An 18,331-nucleotide genomic window follows, 5' to 3' on the forward strand; every position below is an offset into this window, starting at 1 on the left:
GAAAGGAGGCAAAGATAACTTGATAGATGGATGAAAACCCAAGATCCACGGAGTTCGAAATACTCGAGAAGATGAGCAACACGTGCGGGCAGGCTTTGGAAAAAGAAAGAGCGATTTGTAAAGTCCGCCTACGTTCTTTGACTTTCTTCGCGACATCAAGTTTGGCGCGTGGAATTCCCTCGGACGAATTGGATTCCGTCCATTAGATGACTGAATCCAGCGGCTTATGCCATTTCCATACTCTAATATTTGTAAATTGTAATCTGTTCCGCCGGGGCGGTCGCTTTCCCAGAAAGGAGGCTCTGGAAAAACGAAGTAGCCGATTCAAGACGAGACAAATATTCGGAGACTGGTTGTTTACTAATCATCCCGGCCAGGTGGTTGGCCTGTCAACTGCACCCAGCATAATTCGTTTATGGCATACTAGCGGACACTAGATGAGCCGACTGTAGGCAATTGCAAGCATTCCTGTTTGCGGTCATCATGAAGTCTCATAACTCTACAGGCTATTGTCGGCCCCTGGGGGATTACTGGAAGAACACGGTAGGCAGGATGATGGATTTGTAAGTAAAGGCCATTTTCAGATCACCATAGAGGACTCCAGTAAGGCTAGTCGTGTTTGAAGGCGTACCCTACATGGGTTTTCATTCCTTGCCACTTGTATCGAAGCTCACTCAAGGCCTGTGTATGAGTCGAGGTGTTCATCTTCAGTACGGCTGAAAATGATAAATATCTTGGCCTCAAGTCCCTTCCATAAACCTCCGTATAGTAGAACCATCCTCATTGACTTTTTCATCGGCACATCATCTTTAATGCATCCTGAACAAACTTGAACCTCACGCTATGTCTCTGAAGAAAGTCACTCTCGTTGGTGTAAGTTCCTACAACAATGTTGCTCGTTGCCAAGTTTACTGATGATTGATATGGGTGCAGGCCAGTGGCAATGTCGGCGCGGCCGTTCTGCCTGAGTTGCTCAAATCTGACCTAGACTTGACCATTCTAAGCCGCGAGGGATCTTCCGCGATCTTTCCCCCGGGTGCCAAAGTGGTCAGAACCGACTACAGTGAGGATTCCCTGATCAAGATCCTTGCAGGCCAAGATGCAGTTGTCAGCATGCTCCCGATTGTGGCTCTTGGAGAGCAGCAGAAAATCGTTGAGGCTGCCATAAAGGCAGGCGTGAGAAGATTTATTCCCAGCGAATATGGATCCGACTCTACGGTATGGGGTTCCTCTGTGCAGACGGTGCAGCACCAAATGCACATTCTCTAACTAACATTAACTACAGTCTGATGAGGTTATTGCAGCCGTCCCGTTTTTCCAGCCAAAAAAGGCTCACCTTGACTGGCTCGCAAGCAAGGAGGATGTTCTCAGTTGGACCGCTATCATTACTGGGCCTTTCTTTGATTGGGTAAGGCCCCCTAGTTGTATTCATTGATTTCAGCGACTCGCCAGGGTGTCTAGATGCTGATATTCTTGAATCGCTGTAGGGATTGAAGCTCGGGATGACAGGCTTCAATCTTGCTACCAAGACTGCCACTCTGGTAGATGGCGGCAAGACTCGATTCACAGCAAGTAACACGGCACAGATTGGGCGGGCTATCGTTGCAGTCCTCAAGCATTCCGACGAGACCAAGAATCAGCTTGTCTTCACCGAGTCATTCACAACTACTCAACTCGAGGTCCTAGCCTCTCTTGAAAAAATAACTGGTGATAAATGGAAAATAGTTGAAGTCAGCTCAAAAGCGATCAGGGAAGACGGATTTTCCAAACTTGGAAAAGGGGAGATCATGGAAGGCGGCGCGGCCGTGATCATGGCGTTGGTGCTCGGGGAAGGCGGACTTGAAGACCATACGCACGTCAAGGGGGGAATTTGGAACGATCACCTAGGTTTGAAGACTGAGAGCATCGATGAGACTGTCAAGTCAGTACTTGGTCTGTGATGTTGATCCGAAAAGGGTTGCAGTTGCATCGTAACCCGAGTCGCTCTCGAGTTTATTATTGAATAACACAGTGCCTATTTACCTTGCAGTTGTCTACTCTTATTTCAAGCAATGAATCTCAATCCTCAAATTTGTATCTCTTGATCGCGGTCCATCTTGGGTGACCTGGAAAGAGATGGCTTTGCTTGGTCAATACAGATCTACCCAATGGAAGACGAGAACTGGAATCTATAACCTTATTTACCCTACAAATTCATCAACATTAGATGCAAAATTCTCTTGTCATGCTTTACATTCGATCCTAAGTCCACTTCGGAATTGGTCCAGAAAGGAAACCCCTAAGGAATTATGCTCGACTGAAGCGGGCTGCCAAACTGGAGGCAGGCGACAATCGGTTCATCGATCATACCGATGCCGGCTTACATCACAACTTCAACGATGCCCCCCTTTTATAACTTACATTCACAGCGCTTCAATAGTCATGAATATCCCATCTTCTGCCAATTGAGATAATATACCTCCAGTTACTACAGCGGGCTCGAGCCTTTCTTCATCCCACAGTCGGCAAACCTAACGTCATTGGAGACCTAGTGCAACTATACAATAAGAATAACCTCATCTAAAAATGTCTAGAGCAACATGCAATTCTAGTTCACGAGCAAAACAAGCCCTGTAGCTATAATACGTCAATCCATTGCAGGCCGGCCTAGCAATTCAGACCAGTCTTCCCCCTTGATGTAATTCGCAATCGTGGTCAGCTCTCCCTTGAGGCCAAGCTGAATAGGGATGGCTGTTAGCTTCGTCTCGTTCGAAATCTTGACCATAGTGCACCTACTTGCTCCGGGTATATAATCGACGGATCATTTCCCCAGTACCCGAATTCCATGGAGTATGCGTGCATCTCCCCAATTTCGAGACCAAAGCCTCCCGGTGCCAGCTTTTCCATATCATCCATGGTAATGGATTCAAATACTGCCGGAACTCCAGTCGTCTTACTCCACAGGCTCACATAGTCTGGCCAAGTCAAAAACTCAGAGTAAGCCAGCAAATGCATGCCGGGGGAAGCCTGAACCAGTGCCTTGACGTATTCTCCTGTTTCCTGAACGAGAACATGTGGAATTGGATATTTGAGTTCTCCTGGCATACGGAGGACCATCGTGCCATCTCGCCGCTGGAGCCGGATAATTGCTGGTCAGCTAAAAAACCTAATTTGAAGAGCACGCGCGTGAGGATCCAAAATGCACGCACCTTCACCCATGGAATGTTAACGGGACCAAACTTCCAATTCGTCATGAAGAGACCTAATTGCAGCATGGACGTATTTTTGTACAAATCAGGATAATAGATTCGCACGTGATCAACCACAGCAGCCTTGGAATCGAAGTGGTAGACATTCTGGAATTTTCCACCAGACCATTTTCGGGTCGCTGAGAGGGTTGACCAGATGAAAAGTTGAAGCGAGTCCAGCTTGGCAACGGCCTCTACCAAGTTTTTTCCTTGCTGAACCTCAAGTTCGTAAGCCCACTCAAGGATAGACTGTCCGGGTTCCAATTGCGGATTCGAGGTCAGTGCCAACATAAAGGGAAACACGGTGTTTCCGAAGACAACATTGGCGCCTTGAAGAGCAGCTTTCAGAGACTCTGCATTGTCCAAGTCGCCTTCAACGATTTCGACGCCTTTGGCAGCCAGCGCCAAGCTAGCTGGTTTGGTTGCATCCCGAGTGATTCCACGAACCCTCCATCCAGCTTCTTTGAGGTATGTCTCTGCGACAGAGCGCCCCTTTGTACTCGTAGTATGGTCAGAATTCACTCGTAGAAACAGAAGAACATCTCAAGTTGCCCACCTGGTTGCCGGTCACGCCACACACCACTATTAACTTTGACATCTTTTTAAATTTTGAAACTTCGGTGGTGTTGATACTTGTTACTTGGAATGCTGGATCGGAAAATTTTGGTCTTAAATGAGACGGCGCAAAATCGTCATCTTCAGCTTCAATAAATTTTCCCGAGTCTCCTTTACGACCCCTCAAAAGGCCGGTACCCACTGAACTGGTTGCATTGCTTCGATCGGATGAACACTAGATCCCGCGACTCAACTAAACCGCTTTCTCGTTCCATCGGCGCTGAATCGAGCCGAGTTCGAGTGACATTCTAATTCGCGGATTTGTCAGATAGTCGGGTACTGGAGATGCCCCGACGAAACGTCACCGAGAATTAAAGATTGGTAATCTCCACCGGAGTGCGGACGCTAGGGCCCTACTTCGCATTCTAAACTTCACCGTCGATCCCATACCTTAGCTGAATACGTGTACGCGTATCATCTACGGTTGAACCAAAGTCTCAGGTTTCGGCCAAAGCATTTCCAAGTGATCAAATCGCAGATATTCAGACTGAGGTTTATTTCGTCTGGAACCTTGACTTGCCCGACAACCACATAGCGGCGTATCATATACGTATTGGTGTCTGTTATTGATAAAAAATGACCACGTGCAACCCTGATCTGATTCTCTCAGTCCCTCGCCGCCTTCAAATTACCTTGCAAACTCCGCGATCCAAACCGCATCACGCCGTCAACACCAAAGACGCAATGATCATATCAGACATGTCAGATATGAGGCCAAAGGACGATAGTTTTTCAATCTTGTTTGAGCTATCTGTGAGTATCTCTGAAACAGAATGTCCAACATGACAAAGACGAAAGGAATTATGAAATTATTGATCAGATTAATCTTTGGTCGGTCGATTGGTGGGAGACATTGATGTATGTTCAATCCCTGTTTATGGCTGCCAGTTCCAAGTAATTCATGTTCATGCCTAATGCTCATCATTGATAATACTAGCATCACACTCTCCCAATTGAAAAAGTTTTGAAGCGTTCTGAGAGATATTTATCCCTGCCTCAGAGAAATTAGGACTTGGCATGTCATTTCTCGAGGACTCGGGAAGAGGTTGACATGGCACAAGGAACTGCATCGACTTCCAACAACCACTTAGCTATCGAAGGAATTAGAAGGTTATATATTGATATTTCGGTAAGAGGTCTAACGTACTTGGATTCAATCAGAATGAAGTAGCCGCTGTCATGACTGCTGATTCTCAATCTCCCCCCTGTATACAGACATGTTTGAAACAGCGGAACCCATCATACCGTTCAAGACAAGTCAGATCAGGTTTAACAGAATCAACAGTGAAAATCTCAACTTTTGAACCCTTTCGATCATCCAGCGCACGCGCCTCAATGAGCCTTTAGTAGGCTACAGAAAACTATGATTGAGCCACAAAAGTTGAAAATGTCACTGTCAATAGGCCAAAGCCATCTCAACGAGCTACGGTAGTTTTCACCTCAAAGTCTCCCAGTCCCGCTAATTGGATCGAATCATGATTTGAAGGCCCTGACCACTTTGTCAACGATCTCCATGGAATGATATCTCAGAGACAGGGGGTATGTGGAGCAAAATGGCATGATGCGTTGCATTCACCAACCAACAGCATAGGTCTGTATTCGTCTGGTCCGCGGTCAAGCAAACAGCCAAGTGGATGTTCTCGGCATGGCCCCTGACCCCTCTTTCTACTTCCAGAGAATCTTAGATCAAAGCTCGCCAACCCCGCACTTGACTGGCTCAGGTCTCAACCGACACAAGACTTCCAGAACACAACCTGATACTCAACCATAATGGGAGAGAACTTTGAGGCAAGTCGCATTCGCGTAGGCATCTTGGGCGCCGGTATCGCCGGCTGCTGCCTAGCTGTTGGTCTTCTCCAAAAGCCACTCTTGGACGTTCAGCTGTTTGAGAGATATTCAGACATCCGAGTCCGCTGGTCCGGTCTTGCACCACATGGAAACGCCATCAGAGCCATGGATTTGATCTCGCCCAAGATCAAGCGGGCTTATTTCAAGGAATCACACTTCATGGCTGGTGACGAGGACACGGAAATGGCAATACAGTTCAAATTAGCCAGTGGTGAATACGCTGGAGTTATCTTTGCTGGGTTGGGAAGGGCCAAGGGCAGGCGGACCGTTCACCGCGCGCACTTCATACAAGGACTAGGTACTTGAAGAAGACGTGGTTCCGCATCAGCGCGTTCACTTCAGCAAGCGAGTCGCTAAAATGGAGGAAGACCCTTTTGCACGGAAAATCATCGTTGCATTCGAATATGGCACTCAAGATGTGTTTGATATTGTTTTCGGTGCAGAAGGTGTCAACAGCCCGACGAGAAAGTTTATTCTTGGGCCTGATCATCTAAGCGCAGCTTCAGTCAATCACGACCAATGGCGCCAGTTCCACACCACCGTCCCCATGTCTGAAGCCAAAATGGTCGTCCCTGTAGAGTCGGTCAACACAGTCATTACGTACTGTACACCTTACGGGTTCATCAACGCAATCCCGCTTGACCTTGGCCAGACGTTCAGCGTGGGCTGCTATCAAAGGGATACCAAATACCCGGAACGCGGGGCTCCATTCGACCCTTAACTCTGGGAAGGCACGGTCTACTTCCCGGGGTAGATGCCTTGATATCTGTAAGTTTCATAGTTTCTATTTATTCCTCATAACATCATGGTCATCTAAACAGCCACATTCTAGCTTTTAGAGAAAGGGCACACATAGGACTGGACTCTTCAAGACCATGACCACGCGCCCTCCTACTATAGAGGAAGGGTAGCCATGGTCGATGATGCCGCCCACGGGACGCTTCCTCACTCTGGCAACGGCGCTGCACAAGCAATTGAGGATTGCTCGGTGCTCACCGGTATATTCTTGCGCTTGACATCCCTGGACGAGGTTGAAGCCGTTTTCAAAGCCTATGACCAAGTGCGAATTCCCAGGAGTCAAAAGATTGTAGAGATTACGCGAAGTTACGGGCGACTTTATAGCCGCGATCCTCACGAAATTGTCTTGGATGAGATGAAGGCCAAGATGAGGGAAGGTGGGATGTACATCAACGGTGTGGACATGGAGGCTCAAATAGAGAGTGCTGTCGATGCCTTTGAGAGATTCAAAGTAATTTAAATTGATGTTTGAGGAAGGACTTTGATTTAAGAGGCAAAAGGTGTTTCAAGACTAGGTGTACAAGGCCCATACCCTCAACAGGGGAAATCAAACGAAGACTCGCTCGCAAATAGTAGCTCACAATCCAACGGATAGTCTCATTGAATTATGAATCTCCCTTGAGTTACTCATGAATCCCAAGGTATCAAGGAGCAAGGTGAGCTTCGGCGTTGCCGTTGCAGGTCGGTGCATTCGGCTCCCATGTTCTGAGCTTGACCAGATGAAGGCCTGAACCAATCGCAGGGTCGTGGCCGCTTACTCCGGCAGTCTTGATGGATTGCTGAAAGATTGAGGTTCGAGAAATCGATATGAGCATGACGGATAATGTGCTGAGGTGAAGATACACGTTTAACCAAAGATCGAGTATTCAATGACTGGTACCGGACCGGTAGCATAAGCTATACATCCCTAAACATTTGATAATCAGGATGTGAGTGTTCGCATCGCGTGCTGTCAAATTCGGCTGCCTAACGTTGTTGACAGGGAGGTCAGCGGCGAGATCGTACTGAGCCAGTGAAAGAGTAGACGTTATTGGGGCAACTCAAGAGCAGTAAACGAGGCCTTGAACAGTTCAGGCTCTGGATTTACTCTCTTGAATGGCGAGGTTGGTGTAAATCATGTCTTTTCCTCGAAGATTTCAACCATAGGTCTGGCACCAAGAGGACGAGCTATTTCGGATACTTTGAAAGAACTTGACGCCACGCTGGCTTCGCGAAACACTATTTTTCTTCTTCATTGTTCCGACAGTGAGCACATCGTGGGTTTTATTTGATCTGTATGGGGCAGCCCTTGAGTCTCCCCCAGTCCTCAATCCCCGTCAAGCTAACCTTCAGCTCCTCCAACACGGGCGCCATATTCACCTTGAAGGGCTTCTCCTCGGCATCATTGTACCACGTGTAAGCCCTTCTCGTCTCGTCCACGACGACTTCCAACTCTTTACCGGATTGCATCTGAGACTTCAATGCCGCAGCCATCTCCTCAGAGAATTGGTCCACCGTCTGATTCTCAAACCCAACCTTTCGGCCCCACGCACGGCCCAACTTCTCGGCAAGTTGAGAGAGTTTCACCGTCTCCGGCCCACCGACGATTATGTTCCTTCCGTCGAGCTCCGCCGGGTCTCGTGCCAAGGCTGCGACCATTAGGAGCGCCAGATTATCAAGAGAAATCCACGACACCTCGAGGTCGGGTTTGTGGCAGTAGACTATGCGCCCCTCGTCCCGAAGGCGCGGCAAAGCCCAGCCTTCCAGTAGGTTATCAAGGAAAACGCCGGGTTGAATCGATACGAATGCTACGCCACTGCCTTTGACCTCGTCCCGCAAAATCCGGCGTGTCTCCCGGCGATGCTCCTGAGCTTCAATGCCGACATTCTTCTCGGGGACAGGAAAGCTCGTGTTGAACACAATGATCTTCAGAGTCGACGACTGCGCAGCGGCCTCTGCGCCAATGGTCTTTGCGGCAGCATAAAGAAAATCAGCTGGCTGAAAGGAAGGCAAGTTCAATAACACGGCTTCTGCGCCGGACAGAGCAGCACGGACGGCGGACCGGTCGGTGAGCTCTGCGATACGGGTCTCAACGGGCGGCGAGGTAGTGCGGGGTTGCCGGCTCACAGCGATCGGATCGTGATTTGCAGCCTTGAGGGCTGAGATTTGGGCGATGCCCTGTCCGCCTGTTGCGCCGAAGACGACCACGCGCATGGTGTGGATTTGTTCGCTTGTTGCTGAAGAATTGCTGAAGGATTCTTGGGTGCATGAGCCAAGTTCCCCAATCGCCGACAGAACCAAGTGGCGTCGGTTTAATACACCGCAGCCCTAAATGTAAATGTTACACCAGAATTGCGGTATGCCCGGTTTTTAATTCTACCTGACATAACGCCATCTCTATGTTGTATTTCGTGCATAATAAACTTGTAAATGAGGAGGTTGGAGTGTTTATATTGTTAGAAGGATACCGACTAGTTGCCCGCTGCGTCCGCGAGGACATAAGTTCTTCCTCAACTAGCAGGAGATAGTTCAATCCGGACGGGCAGAATTTCTGGTTGACAGTAGTCCCTTTTCGGTCAAGTGCGTGATTTACTGTGTGGGTTGCGTTACATTGGAGTCATCATGCTTGACCAAGTCTGGTTACAACAAGTGTTCATCTTATCAATCTCTCTACCAGTTACTGACCACAATTTCGTTCCATGGTCCTATTCGATCTAAGAGTCACTAGAGAATAGAAGTGCTTAACTTTTTCCATACTACGGCTTGCTAAAGATTCAAAGTTCGTTTGCTTCGCGCCGCGGCGTTTTGTTTCCTCCAAGGTGTCGATGCGTAACGCGGAATTCGCGTAGAGCCACCATAAGTCATCAAAGAGTAAGGTCTGGTTACAATAATTCTGAAGCGCGCAATTCCTGACGTGATTCTAAACTGTGACGTGGGCGTGAGAAAATATAATCCTGGTTTCAAAGAGTAAGAGCATCTCACTTGAAACTTATGTTCAATTGTTTGGGGTAAGTTATTCACCACCAACAGCCAGCCGTTCGTATGACAAAATTGAATACGTTTGAGTTCCAACCCCTGCGGTCTCTTAACGTACTGACTGATACTGCGAGGAAACAGTCTGTGCCATTCCTGGCCACCTATAGTCAAATTAAGCCAAGTGTAGAGTATGAGCTGATTATTTGGTGCGGTGAAAGCTGAAGAATTATTCCGTTCTAGGTAGCGATGTCTATGATGAATTTGCCTACATCACGTCGTGTTGACCCAACCTTACACACTGATAGTACCTTACCTGGGACTTGGTGATTTCCAGTGATCAGTCAAGAAACACAGACTATAAGTGCTCTATTTCCCGCATCTCGGAAACTTGAAAACGTTCAGTGCTGACTTATCTCGGCATGTTCACAAGGACTTTTGCAGAGGTTACTTGTAACGAGAAACATTTAGTCTGGCCTAAACTGCCAGCGTTCGACCATTGAGCTGCGCATCTAAAGCTCCATGCTCATGTTTTTATGCTAAGCTCCTCAAGTACTCTATCAAATGTGCAACATATTGCGCCCAAAATAACGCATCAGAACCCTTTCCAAATTTTGAAAACAAAAAGTGATTAACACCACCCAGACACGTGACTCCACTCACTTGTGTTGGCCCTCGCCAATACAGTAGGGAATAGGATAAGTTTTGCTCGTGCAGAGCCGAATGACACCCTTCACCCAAGACAGCTGGCCGTAGCCCTGGCTCTCGTACGTGTCCGCCATGAAAGTCGTCTTTGTCGGATTGTCCGTGCACCCCGTCAACAAGTTACCCTGGATGCGACGCACAAAAGGCTGGCTGACGATGACACCGTACATGTTCGCCGGGATATCAAATTCGAGGGAGTTTTCCTGGGAAGTAGACCAGGACATGTCCAGATTCATGCCCAAAGACACGCTGATAATGTCTGAGCCCCCGATGGTGATCTCAGAACCGATAGCGAGCGAGTTACTGATTTCGACCCCGTTGGAGATACTGATGCCGGCGGAGCTACCTTCCAAGGAGGAAGCCACGGGGGAGATGGCAATGTCCCAGTTGAGGAACTCTTCATCTGACGTGACTTGGATCTCGGTGCTCTGCTGGCAGCCGCGACGGGTGAGGCCAGGTGTACTTGTGACATTGTATGATGTGATTTGTGCGGGTATCGGGGTGGCAGCCTCGAGAGCATCGTAGTCTGTGGCTTTCATGATTTTGGAGGTGCCATCGTGGCCGAGGAGAATGATATCGTCGGCAGTTAGCATGCGAGGGCGGGGAGGCGCGGCAATGACGGTAGCTGCCAGACCAAATACTGCGAGTAGAGCGGGAGAGATCATTGTGTTCAAAGGTAATGACGGTCAAGCTTTGAGGAAAGTTGAATTGCGATTCTGGTTTCTTGGTTTCCAGGACGTAAAAGAGAGTCAAGGCCGCTGCGGGTACAAGAAAGAGAGAGAGAGAGAGAGAGAGAGAGAGTCGAGACTGGATGAAGACTGAGTATTCCCAGAACAAGCTGATGATGAGAGCGACCTGTGACCATTTTATCCTTCGTCCTCATTCCTTATATCGAGCCTCACATCCTCTCGTCTACCTTCTGCGTATTGACCAGAGTCCTATTTCTGGCAATGATTCAGAAAGCCTAGGGATCTTGCCATAGCCGCCAGTGCCTCACTCAACCAGCCTGCATCGACAATATCCAAAAGCAGTCTATTCCGAGAATCGAGAACCGAGAACTTCGAGACCCTTTGTCCAAGTAGTCTCCCCTGGTCGTCGCTGTCCACTTTTGAGGCTGAAGGATCTCAATGGGCCCTTTTACTCAACCAGTAATGGCTCACGGGTCATAGCCGCATCTCCGCCATGGTCGAAAAGAGACGTGGAGAGGGTACTAATCCGGACAGCGGCCGAGTGTTCCCCATGTCTGGCAATTTCACGTCCCTAAGGGTCAGTTACCGAATCGGGACGGCCGTGATGGATCTTTGCTCCTTGGCATCAGTCGACGGTTTGTGGATCTGAGAACCCAGGCGGAATAAGTGTCCTTCCTCTTTGCCCAATGCCCTGATTGGCCGGGGAAGCTGGTTGGTCTCGTGACTCTCGTACAATATTCTGCTGATTCTTAGAGTCTGTTCCTTCTTCATGGTTGCGTAGCGAATTAAGCATAAGTCTAATTTGTATGAGGAATCCGGACCACCAAACTGTACAATGTGTGCCCCCAATGTGCCCCTAACGCGCCCCCAAGTCCCCGTATGTAGTATAGAAACAAAGCTCTGATTGGACTCTGCTTCGGCGACGAGTCATGGACTCTCGTGCGGCTGTCGGACATGAGCCTTGATGGATTACAGTCTCAGGTGCCCATGCTCTGGAACCCCCCTTGGCAGCCCCATCAGTGCGTTTTTCGGGTATCGATCCGGGCGCTGGTTTTCTGCCCGGTGTGCTGCACAAATGATGGTGGCCCACGTAGTTAAAGTGGTGCACGAATTGCCCGAGTGGGATTCATCTAGCAATGTCTGGCTGGCTGGCCGGGGCCATGGTAAAGTCATCCATTAGACAGCACTTTTGCATTCTGTAGAGTCGCATTGCTAAGCCCCAGTTCCCCCTTTCTGGTAATTATATAATACCCAACTACATAGCGTTGCAAGCAAGCCTCATCCGGGTTGAAAAGTTTGCGCCAAGACCCCTCTTGGCAGCTTGGCTTAGGTAAGGAGAAAGTCCAACATGTTCACTTTTCCAGAAGCTGTATGTGCCGAGCCGTATGTATCATCGGAATGCTACGAGAAAGCCTTGTTGTGAGCCGGGCTCATGGATCTGCGAAGGTTCCCGACTTCGACCAAGCGAGAAATGAAGTACGGTTTGTTTCCATCTGCATTCTCAACTTGCAACGACCAAATGGCAAAGGTTCCTTGTCCTCTGTTTCCGTTGCAGGAACTACCTGAGTCCTGAGGCTAGCGTTACACATACATATTTGCCCCAGAGGCTCAGACATGTATCGTGTCTTTTTGAGCATTCCGTTGAAGGGTCTCTACCTTGTCGATCCGCTTTCATTGGTTGGCTTTCTGAGTTCAGGAGTCCAGCTATGAGAGGAGACTGAGGAGCTAGCCGACTTGCCGGGGACAATTGGTAGTTCTGATCAAGTGCTGCGCCTTCTGGTCCAAGTTTGGGCAGATCACAGGGTCCAATAGCAGCATGACCCCTTGCCTGTTCAGGCTGCGCTATTAATCGACTTGAAGCGGGCCTGCGACTCTGCACGCCCAACGGCAGAGTGACAATACTTGGCAGAGTCCAACAGAAGTTCAGTAGTGGATGCGTAAATCAGGCTACGTTCTTCAGGCATGAGCAGGTCTCACATCAACCTTGGATGCCTCCTTGACTATGCGCTTTGAGATTCGGGCGCCCTGGATGACTAAAAAGGGGTTGATCCCTCTTTTTGAAAGACTCGTTGCAATACAGCCCATCTTCCTCAGCGTCTGAACAGCTCAAAGAGATTCAAATACGCATTTCCCGTCCCTAGCTGGGCATTGTACGCATGGCATCGTCATTGAGAAAAGTTGCCTGACATGCCGCTGTTCAGAAGGGACCAATAAGTTGTATCAACGCCTTGAAACGCCCAGTCCCCAGCCTCTGCCGTGATGCCAGGGCATGGCCATCCGAGATAATCGGCGCTGAAGCCCGCACACACGTCCTCGTGGGGGATGGTGTTGTCCTGTCCGAGGAGTGCTTCCAAGGATACTGCTGGAGGAGTGTCTTGCTGGAGAGATTCCGATGCCACAGTCGTTGTGTTTGCTGGTGTGGGCAGCTGCGAGTGGCTTAGATCCAGCAAGTGCGACTCGGCTGTCTGATTTGCGGTGGTTTTGATATTGATGATTCCCAGATAAGGGATGCTCAACTGGAGGTTCTTTACCTCTGATTCCGGGCAATGACGTGGAGTTACCCCGTTACAGCAGTCGACAATGGGAAGCAGCTGTTTGATAATCTCTGCACTCTCGCCGGATAGCTTGTCGTCATTTAGCACAGCTAGTTCCTCCATTTTGGCCAGGACAGTTTCCGCCAAGGTCCGGTCCTCGCTCCGTTGTCTCGCCCAGTCCTCTTCACGAATACCAGGAGGACGACTGAGGTGGCCGAGAAGAAGCGTCATGGCGGCCATGAGTGATGAGTAGTCAATGTGGCGGCACGAGAATGCTGCGTTGTTGGCGGTGCGGAAGATGACGCATCGTCTCAGGACGGCCCTACTGGACTCTAGACACGTATTTTTGCTGTAGTCGAACCGGGTGTTTGTCTGGTTGCGAAGCATGTATGGGAGATGTAACAGGATGAGCAAACTATGGTGGTGAATCTGGAGCATCAGGTGCGACATGATACTCATTTGGCCGGTTGTGTCGGTGTAGTCGGGCACAGGCGGGATCTCCCACCAGCTACGTCCCATGGACTTTGCCGCGTGCTCGAGCTCACAGTCTACAGATTGAGTGATGGCAAAGGCTTCTGTCGCTGCAGTGCGATTTCTCTCAATGATTCGGAGCGAGATGGCCGTATATCTCTTTTCCAGTTTCTCCATCGGCGTGTCACGGACCAGAAAGGTTTCCGACATGAAGCTGTTATCCTGCGTGCCGGCAGAGAGACCGAGGAGAAGAGATAAGTATCGATCGCAGGAATTGATACGGGACCACAGCGCATGAGAGGAGGGCATCGTAGAAGGGTCGGTTGAGGGATCACACGACTTCAACGGCCGCGAGCCATCACGCTCAATGCCCATCAGTTGTGCCAAGCTAAGAGCCCTTCTCATGGCAAGCCATGCTTTGCGGAGGTTGCCAGAGTTGACGAGGTAGAACCCTTCGAGAATGAGACACTCCAAGCCCTCTGCAGAACCCACCAACTCGTCGTTGGAGGTGACCGCGCTGGCGGCTGCTGTCCACTCTGCCATCTTTTCCTGGATGGAGCACTTTAGGCATGCCTCGAGTTGAGAGACGTCGAAGCACGGCGGCATCTGCTGCAGACAAATGGTCAACTGAAGCAAATGCTTTGCCAAGATAGCCGGATGCTTGGCGACACCCGGCATGGCAGTGAGGGAAGAAGTCGGCTGAGATTTGCCCTCGAGAATATCTTGGTATGAGTAAAAGATGATTAATACGAATATTGGGCCTCTGCTTGACTGGACGATGGTCTGGGCATCCTGGAGAGATGGGAAGACGGAGTGAATGTCGCGGCATATCTTATCGTACTTGCTGCCAGCACGAGGACGCTCCGCCGTAGGCCGATTTAGTGCGGATTGGGATAGGGGGCGGCCGGGAATCGGGGCAGAGACGGCGGTGGTCCCACTCACGGACTGCCAGGACGAATCATCCGGGGTGACATTTGAATCGGAAACACGAAGGGAACCCTCGACCGACGGTGTTGGCGGGGTCGACTTGTTGACCGATGAAGGCTCTGGGCCCATTTTGTCGGCAAGCTTCACCATCAACTCTTCCAACCGACCAAGACGCTGGGCAAGGCCGCGCTCAGGCGGGCCGGACGGCTCATCATCGGTGAACTCCTGGCTTACGCAGGCGGCACCGCGAGCCTGGCAACCATTGCAGGTTTGTTCTTCGTTTGAGGAGAATTCGCAGCGGATCTTTCTCTTCCTGCCTGGACGGGGTGTTAGTAAATCAAGAATAGCGATTGTATCGGGGAATTCGGCAGAGCTGGATCTCGCTCGGGAAACCGGAGCACTTCCACGGACGAACTTACACTGCCAGCAACTTCGTGTTCCCTTTCGGACTTTACGTTTCTTTGTCGGTCGTTCGTCCATCTTTTCGGATGTTGTTGTTGTAGGCTTCAAACCAAACGACTTGAAGACGAATGCTGCCTTTACATACAACCAAATATCACAACAGAGAAGATGACTCGAGATATCAAAGCTCCCCGAGTAAAAACCAAAAGTGATATCGAAGGCATGATTTCGTTTGAGAAGCCCAGATCAACTGCTATGGGCAGTTCTGGCTTGCTGTCTGTCTCACTGATAATGTTCGTGTCATGGGTGCTTACGCATCTTTCGTCCGCTTCGTCCGCTCGGAGGCCGAAAACGGACGAACGTCGGGCCTGGAACTGGGATAGGTACGTATCTCTGTCGGATGAATGCTGCCCTTGTCACGTGCCCTTTGCTTTTCACGTGCCTCGATTGGAGAGCAATCCCCCACTCATTTAAGCGACAGGCGTTCACTGGCTGCATCGATTGGATCTAAGAATCGCTAAATCGAATTAGGCAAGCGTCTTATCAGTGTCAGTCTTGGCCTCGGTACGTACCTTCGCCGGCCAATCTGCCCCCCCTTCTCTGCCTTCCATTTTGCTCTCAGCTGCTCCGTATCCCCCTCAACTTGCGATCCTTCGCAAAGGATTCGGGCCATTTTACCTGGTTGATGACTAACTCCCAGCATTGAGCGCGGCATTTGGACCAACTTTATTCACCAACCTTAGCCAAGTCTAGTGAGCCTTAACCAATCAGGCTTGTTGCTGTTGACGTGCAGCGGGGGGTCCTGTTGTCCTTTGTTGCCCCTCTGTTAGCTCGTTGCCTTACTGAGCACGAATCCAGGGGTTGATGATATTGAAGGCCGACAGATTGATCTTGGCAGCATAACGACGACTGATCGTGGGAGATGTGGACAGTACTGGCGTGTGACGCTAGAGATCAGACCAGGCATCAGCCTTAAAGAGGCCCCTAGGCTGGTCCAACTCCCCTTGACATGGGCCCCAAATCTGATTTCAAGTTCATCACCGTCGATGCCACTGAAGGGAGTTTCCCGACTGCGAGCAAATCCACTAGAAGTCATGCTATCCGAACTGCCATCCAGAGAGGCCGTTCGGAGCTGGGATCCTCGACGGCCTCAATTTCACAAAACACCATCAAGCAGAAGGCCCAGTTGAAGGGACGATTCAGGTTGCCGGGAACAACGCTCAAGTCAACCAAACCCAAGAGTCCAAAGCATCTGCAAGAACAAGAAAAAGAACAAGAAGATGTGCAGTCAACTCGCCGTTCCCATGTATGCTATTTGTCCCCATCTCTCCACAAGACTCAGGCCATCATCACTCACACTTCCGTAGTTTCCACCCGACATTGCTGAGTTTCTGCACCAAGCATCGCTGCCACCCTGGGTACAGAGACTGGGGAGCGATAGCGCTGACCCCTTCAATACGCTACCTATTCCCAGTAGTCCTTGCGTGGACTCTCTGGTGAAATATTGTAAGAGTCGCAGCTTCTACCGCTCACGAGCCGGACGCCGTCACGCCGCGTTGGTGCTGTGCATCTGAACTAACTCTCCAGTCACCACCAGATTCAACCTCAATTCCACTACAATCGATACTCAGAGACCATGGTTTCCCTATGCTACGCAGAGCGCTCTCATCATGCGCGTTACGCTGGCCTTGGCAGCAGAGTTTTTGACCGCCACCATGCCTCTTCTTGACTTCAAGCTCCAACGGGAAGGGTACAAGCAAAAGGGGGAGGCGATGCGGATGATCAGAGATCGTCTAGCTTCTCAAGAATCTGCCCGTAGTGCAAGCAATGACCTCTCTGTTCTTGCCGGCGTGGCCATGTTGGGAAGCGTCGAAGTGAGTGATTTCCTAGCACTCATATACGAATACCACCACCTCACTTCGATGCTCCAGTTCTCACACACATATGTTGCTTGGTAGGCTTTTCAAGGTCACTTTTCGGCGGCAAACGTCCACTTGACGGGACTCCACGCCATGATAGAAGCTCGAGGGGGACCGGAGACGATCAAACACGACTACATCCTCTGCCGCTGCATCAATTGGTGGGTGACTTGACCTCCTTCAATTGCCCTCCACAACGAACGGTAACTGACCAGAATCCCTCCCCCAGGATCGACATTCAAGTAGCCTCGGGTCTCGGAAGAGTGCCAAAGTTCCCCATGTTCCACACTCTCGGGCAGGTGTCTCTTCCGCCGTCGGTCGTGAACCGCGCAAGGACGCCTTCCCTGCGACACCTGGAGAAGCTCGGCGGCCACAACCCCGACGAGAGCGACGAGCCGCTGAGGATCTTTGTGGCGCTGAGGCAGGCGATTCTCTCGCAGGCAGGCGGTGCCGTGTCCGTGTCCGCAGACGACATCAGGATCGTCATGAACACGGCCGATAGCACAATTCTGCACTTTTTATACGTGGAGCGCCGGACAGCTACGCCAGTGCAGAAACGGTTCCTAGTTCTGGTCTCTGCTGCCCACGTTTTTCTTTATACCGTCTTGCGAGAGATCCCGACGACGGGACACATGGTACGGGTCCTCGTCAGGAGGATGCGCGACGCCCTCGATGACGCGGATTCCATTGCACTCATCTGGGTGTCTCACGATGCCGCCTTGTTGTGGGTTCTCTTTGTGGGCATCGTCGGGTCCGGAACAACCGAGGACCGTGAGTGGTTCTCGTCGAGACTCAATAGCTTGCTGGAACGAGCCAGGGGTATTTTGCCGCCGGAACAATGCAGGCGTGAGAATCTGCAGCAACTCCTTTCCGGGTACCTCTGGCGGGATAAGCATTGCTTACCAGTCTTGGATGAAGTGTGGGCAACGTGGGAGCGCGGCCAAGGCGGTACTGGTGGTGGTGTTGGTGTCATGTAGAAATGGCGAAAATGCACGGATGCAGCAAACCACTTGGAGTTCCCACAACGTCAAATAACGGACACAGGATTGGCCCAGTTGCTGCTCGCGGGTTCCCCGTGTGTGGCCGGAGCGTTCACCGCGCGAGGAATGCATGGATCGGGGACTCCAGCTTGCGATATCGTCCGCTTCTCGGAGTGGTCAGCGGCTGGGATGGTCCGAGTTGCAGCAATCTCGGCCGTTGATGCGTTCGTCCGGCTGAAACCGAGAGGGACCATGGGCTGGGAA

General features: G+C 50.5%; 7 protein-coding genes across 7 annotated transcripts; 3 read left to right on the forward strand and 4 right to left on the reverse strand.

The window, feature by feature from the left end:
- Positions 1-843: 843 nt before the first annotated feature.
- Positions 844-1,940, forward strand: BDZ83DRAFT_657669 (isoflavone reductase; the record flags this gene model as incomplete). The annotated part of the gene is made up of 4 exons (XM_060510979.1): positions 844-873; positions 934-1,218; positions 1,286-1,408; positions 1,488-1,940. The coding sequence occupies 4 exons, from the start codon at positions 844-846 to the stop codon at positions 1,938-1,940; spliced, it is 891 nt and encodes a 296-aa protein (XP_060358120.1).
- Positions 1,941-2,492: 552 nt separating this feature from the next.
- BDZ83DRAFT_769066 (uncharacterized protein) lies at positions 2,493-3,902 on the reverse strand. The gene is made up of 4 exons (XM_060515323.1): positions 3,784-3,902; positions 3,189-3,719; positions 2,776-3,111; positions 2,493-2,716 (listed from the first exon to the last, which is right to left on the reverse strand). Exons 1-4 carry the CDS (start codon positions 3,823-3,825, stop codon positions 2,627-2,629), a joined length of 999 nt encoding a protein of 332 aa, XP_060358121.1. The 5' UTR covers positions 3,826-3,902; the 3' UTR covers positions 2,493-2,626.
- A 1,710-nt stretch (positions 3,903-5,612) lies between these two features.
- BDZ83DRAFT_657671 (uncharacterized protein) lies at positions 5,613-6,948 on the forward strand (the record flags this gene model as incomplete). Its single annotated transcript, XM_060510980.1, has 3 exons — positions 5,613-5,915; positions 5,989-6,351; positions 6,547-6,948. 3 exons carry the CDS (start codon positions 5,613-5,615, stop codon positions 6,946-6,948), a joined length of 1,068 nt encoding a protein of 355 aa, XP_060358122.1.
- Positions 6,949-7,566: 618 nt separating this feature from the next.
- On the reverse strand, positions 7,567-8,861 carry BDZ83DRAFT_174827 (uncharacterized protein). The gene has a single exon (XM_060501483.1). The coding sequence runs from the start codon at positions 8,679-8,681 to the stop codon at positions 7,752-7,754; it is 930 nt and encodes a 309-aa protein (XP_060358123.1). The 5' UTR covers positions 8,682-8,861; the 3' UTR covers positions 7,567-7,751.
- Positions 8,862-10,099: 1,238 nt separating this feature from the next.
- Positions 10,100-10,810, reverse strand: BDZ83DRAFT_758156 (uncharacterized protein; the record flags this gene model as incomplete). The annotated part of the gene is made up of 1 exon (XM_060514992.1): positions 10,100-10,810. One exon carries the CDS (start codon positions 10,808-10,810, stop codon positions 10,100-10,102), a length of 711 nt encoding a protein of 236 aa, XP_060358124.1.
- Positions 10,811-12,999: 2,189 nt separating this feature from the next.
- On the reverse strand, positions 13,000-15,246 carry BDZ83DRAFT_657674 (uncharacterized protein; the record flags this gene model as incomplete). The annotated part of the gene is made up of 2 exons (XM_060510981.1): positions 13,000-15,083; positions 15,186-15,246. The coding sequence occupies 2 exons, from the start codon at positions 15,244-15,246 to the stop codon at positions 13,000-13,002; spliced, it is 2,145 nt and encodes a 714-aa protein (XP_060358125.1).
- A 931-nt stretch (positions 15,247-16,177) lies between these two features.
- Positions 16,178-18,064, forward strand: BDZ83DRAFT_724527 (uncharacterized protein; the record flags this gene model as incomplete). The annotated part of the gene is made up of 5 exons (XM_060512668.1): positions 16,178-16,450; positions 16,536-16,674; positions 16,756-17,042; positions 17,127-17,248; positions 17,317-18,064. 5 exons carry the CDS (start codon positions 16,178-16,180, stop codon positions 18,062-18,064), a joined length of 1,569 nt encoding a protein of 522 aa, XP_060358126.1.
- Between the last annotated feature and the right edge of the window lie 267 nt (positions 18,065-18,331).

The sequence above is a fragment of the Colletotrichum acutatum genome, assembly GCF_030867785.1.
Source record: "Colletotrichum acutatum strain CBS 112980 chromosome Unknown BDZ83scaffold_205, whole genome shotgun sequence".
In the NCBI taxonomy this organism is placed as follows: Eukaryota; Fungi; Ascomycota; class Sordariomycetes; order Glomerellales; family Glomerellaceae; genus Colletotrichum; species Colletotrichum acutatum.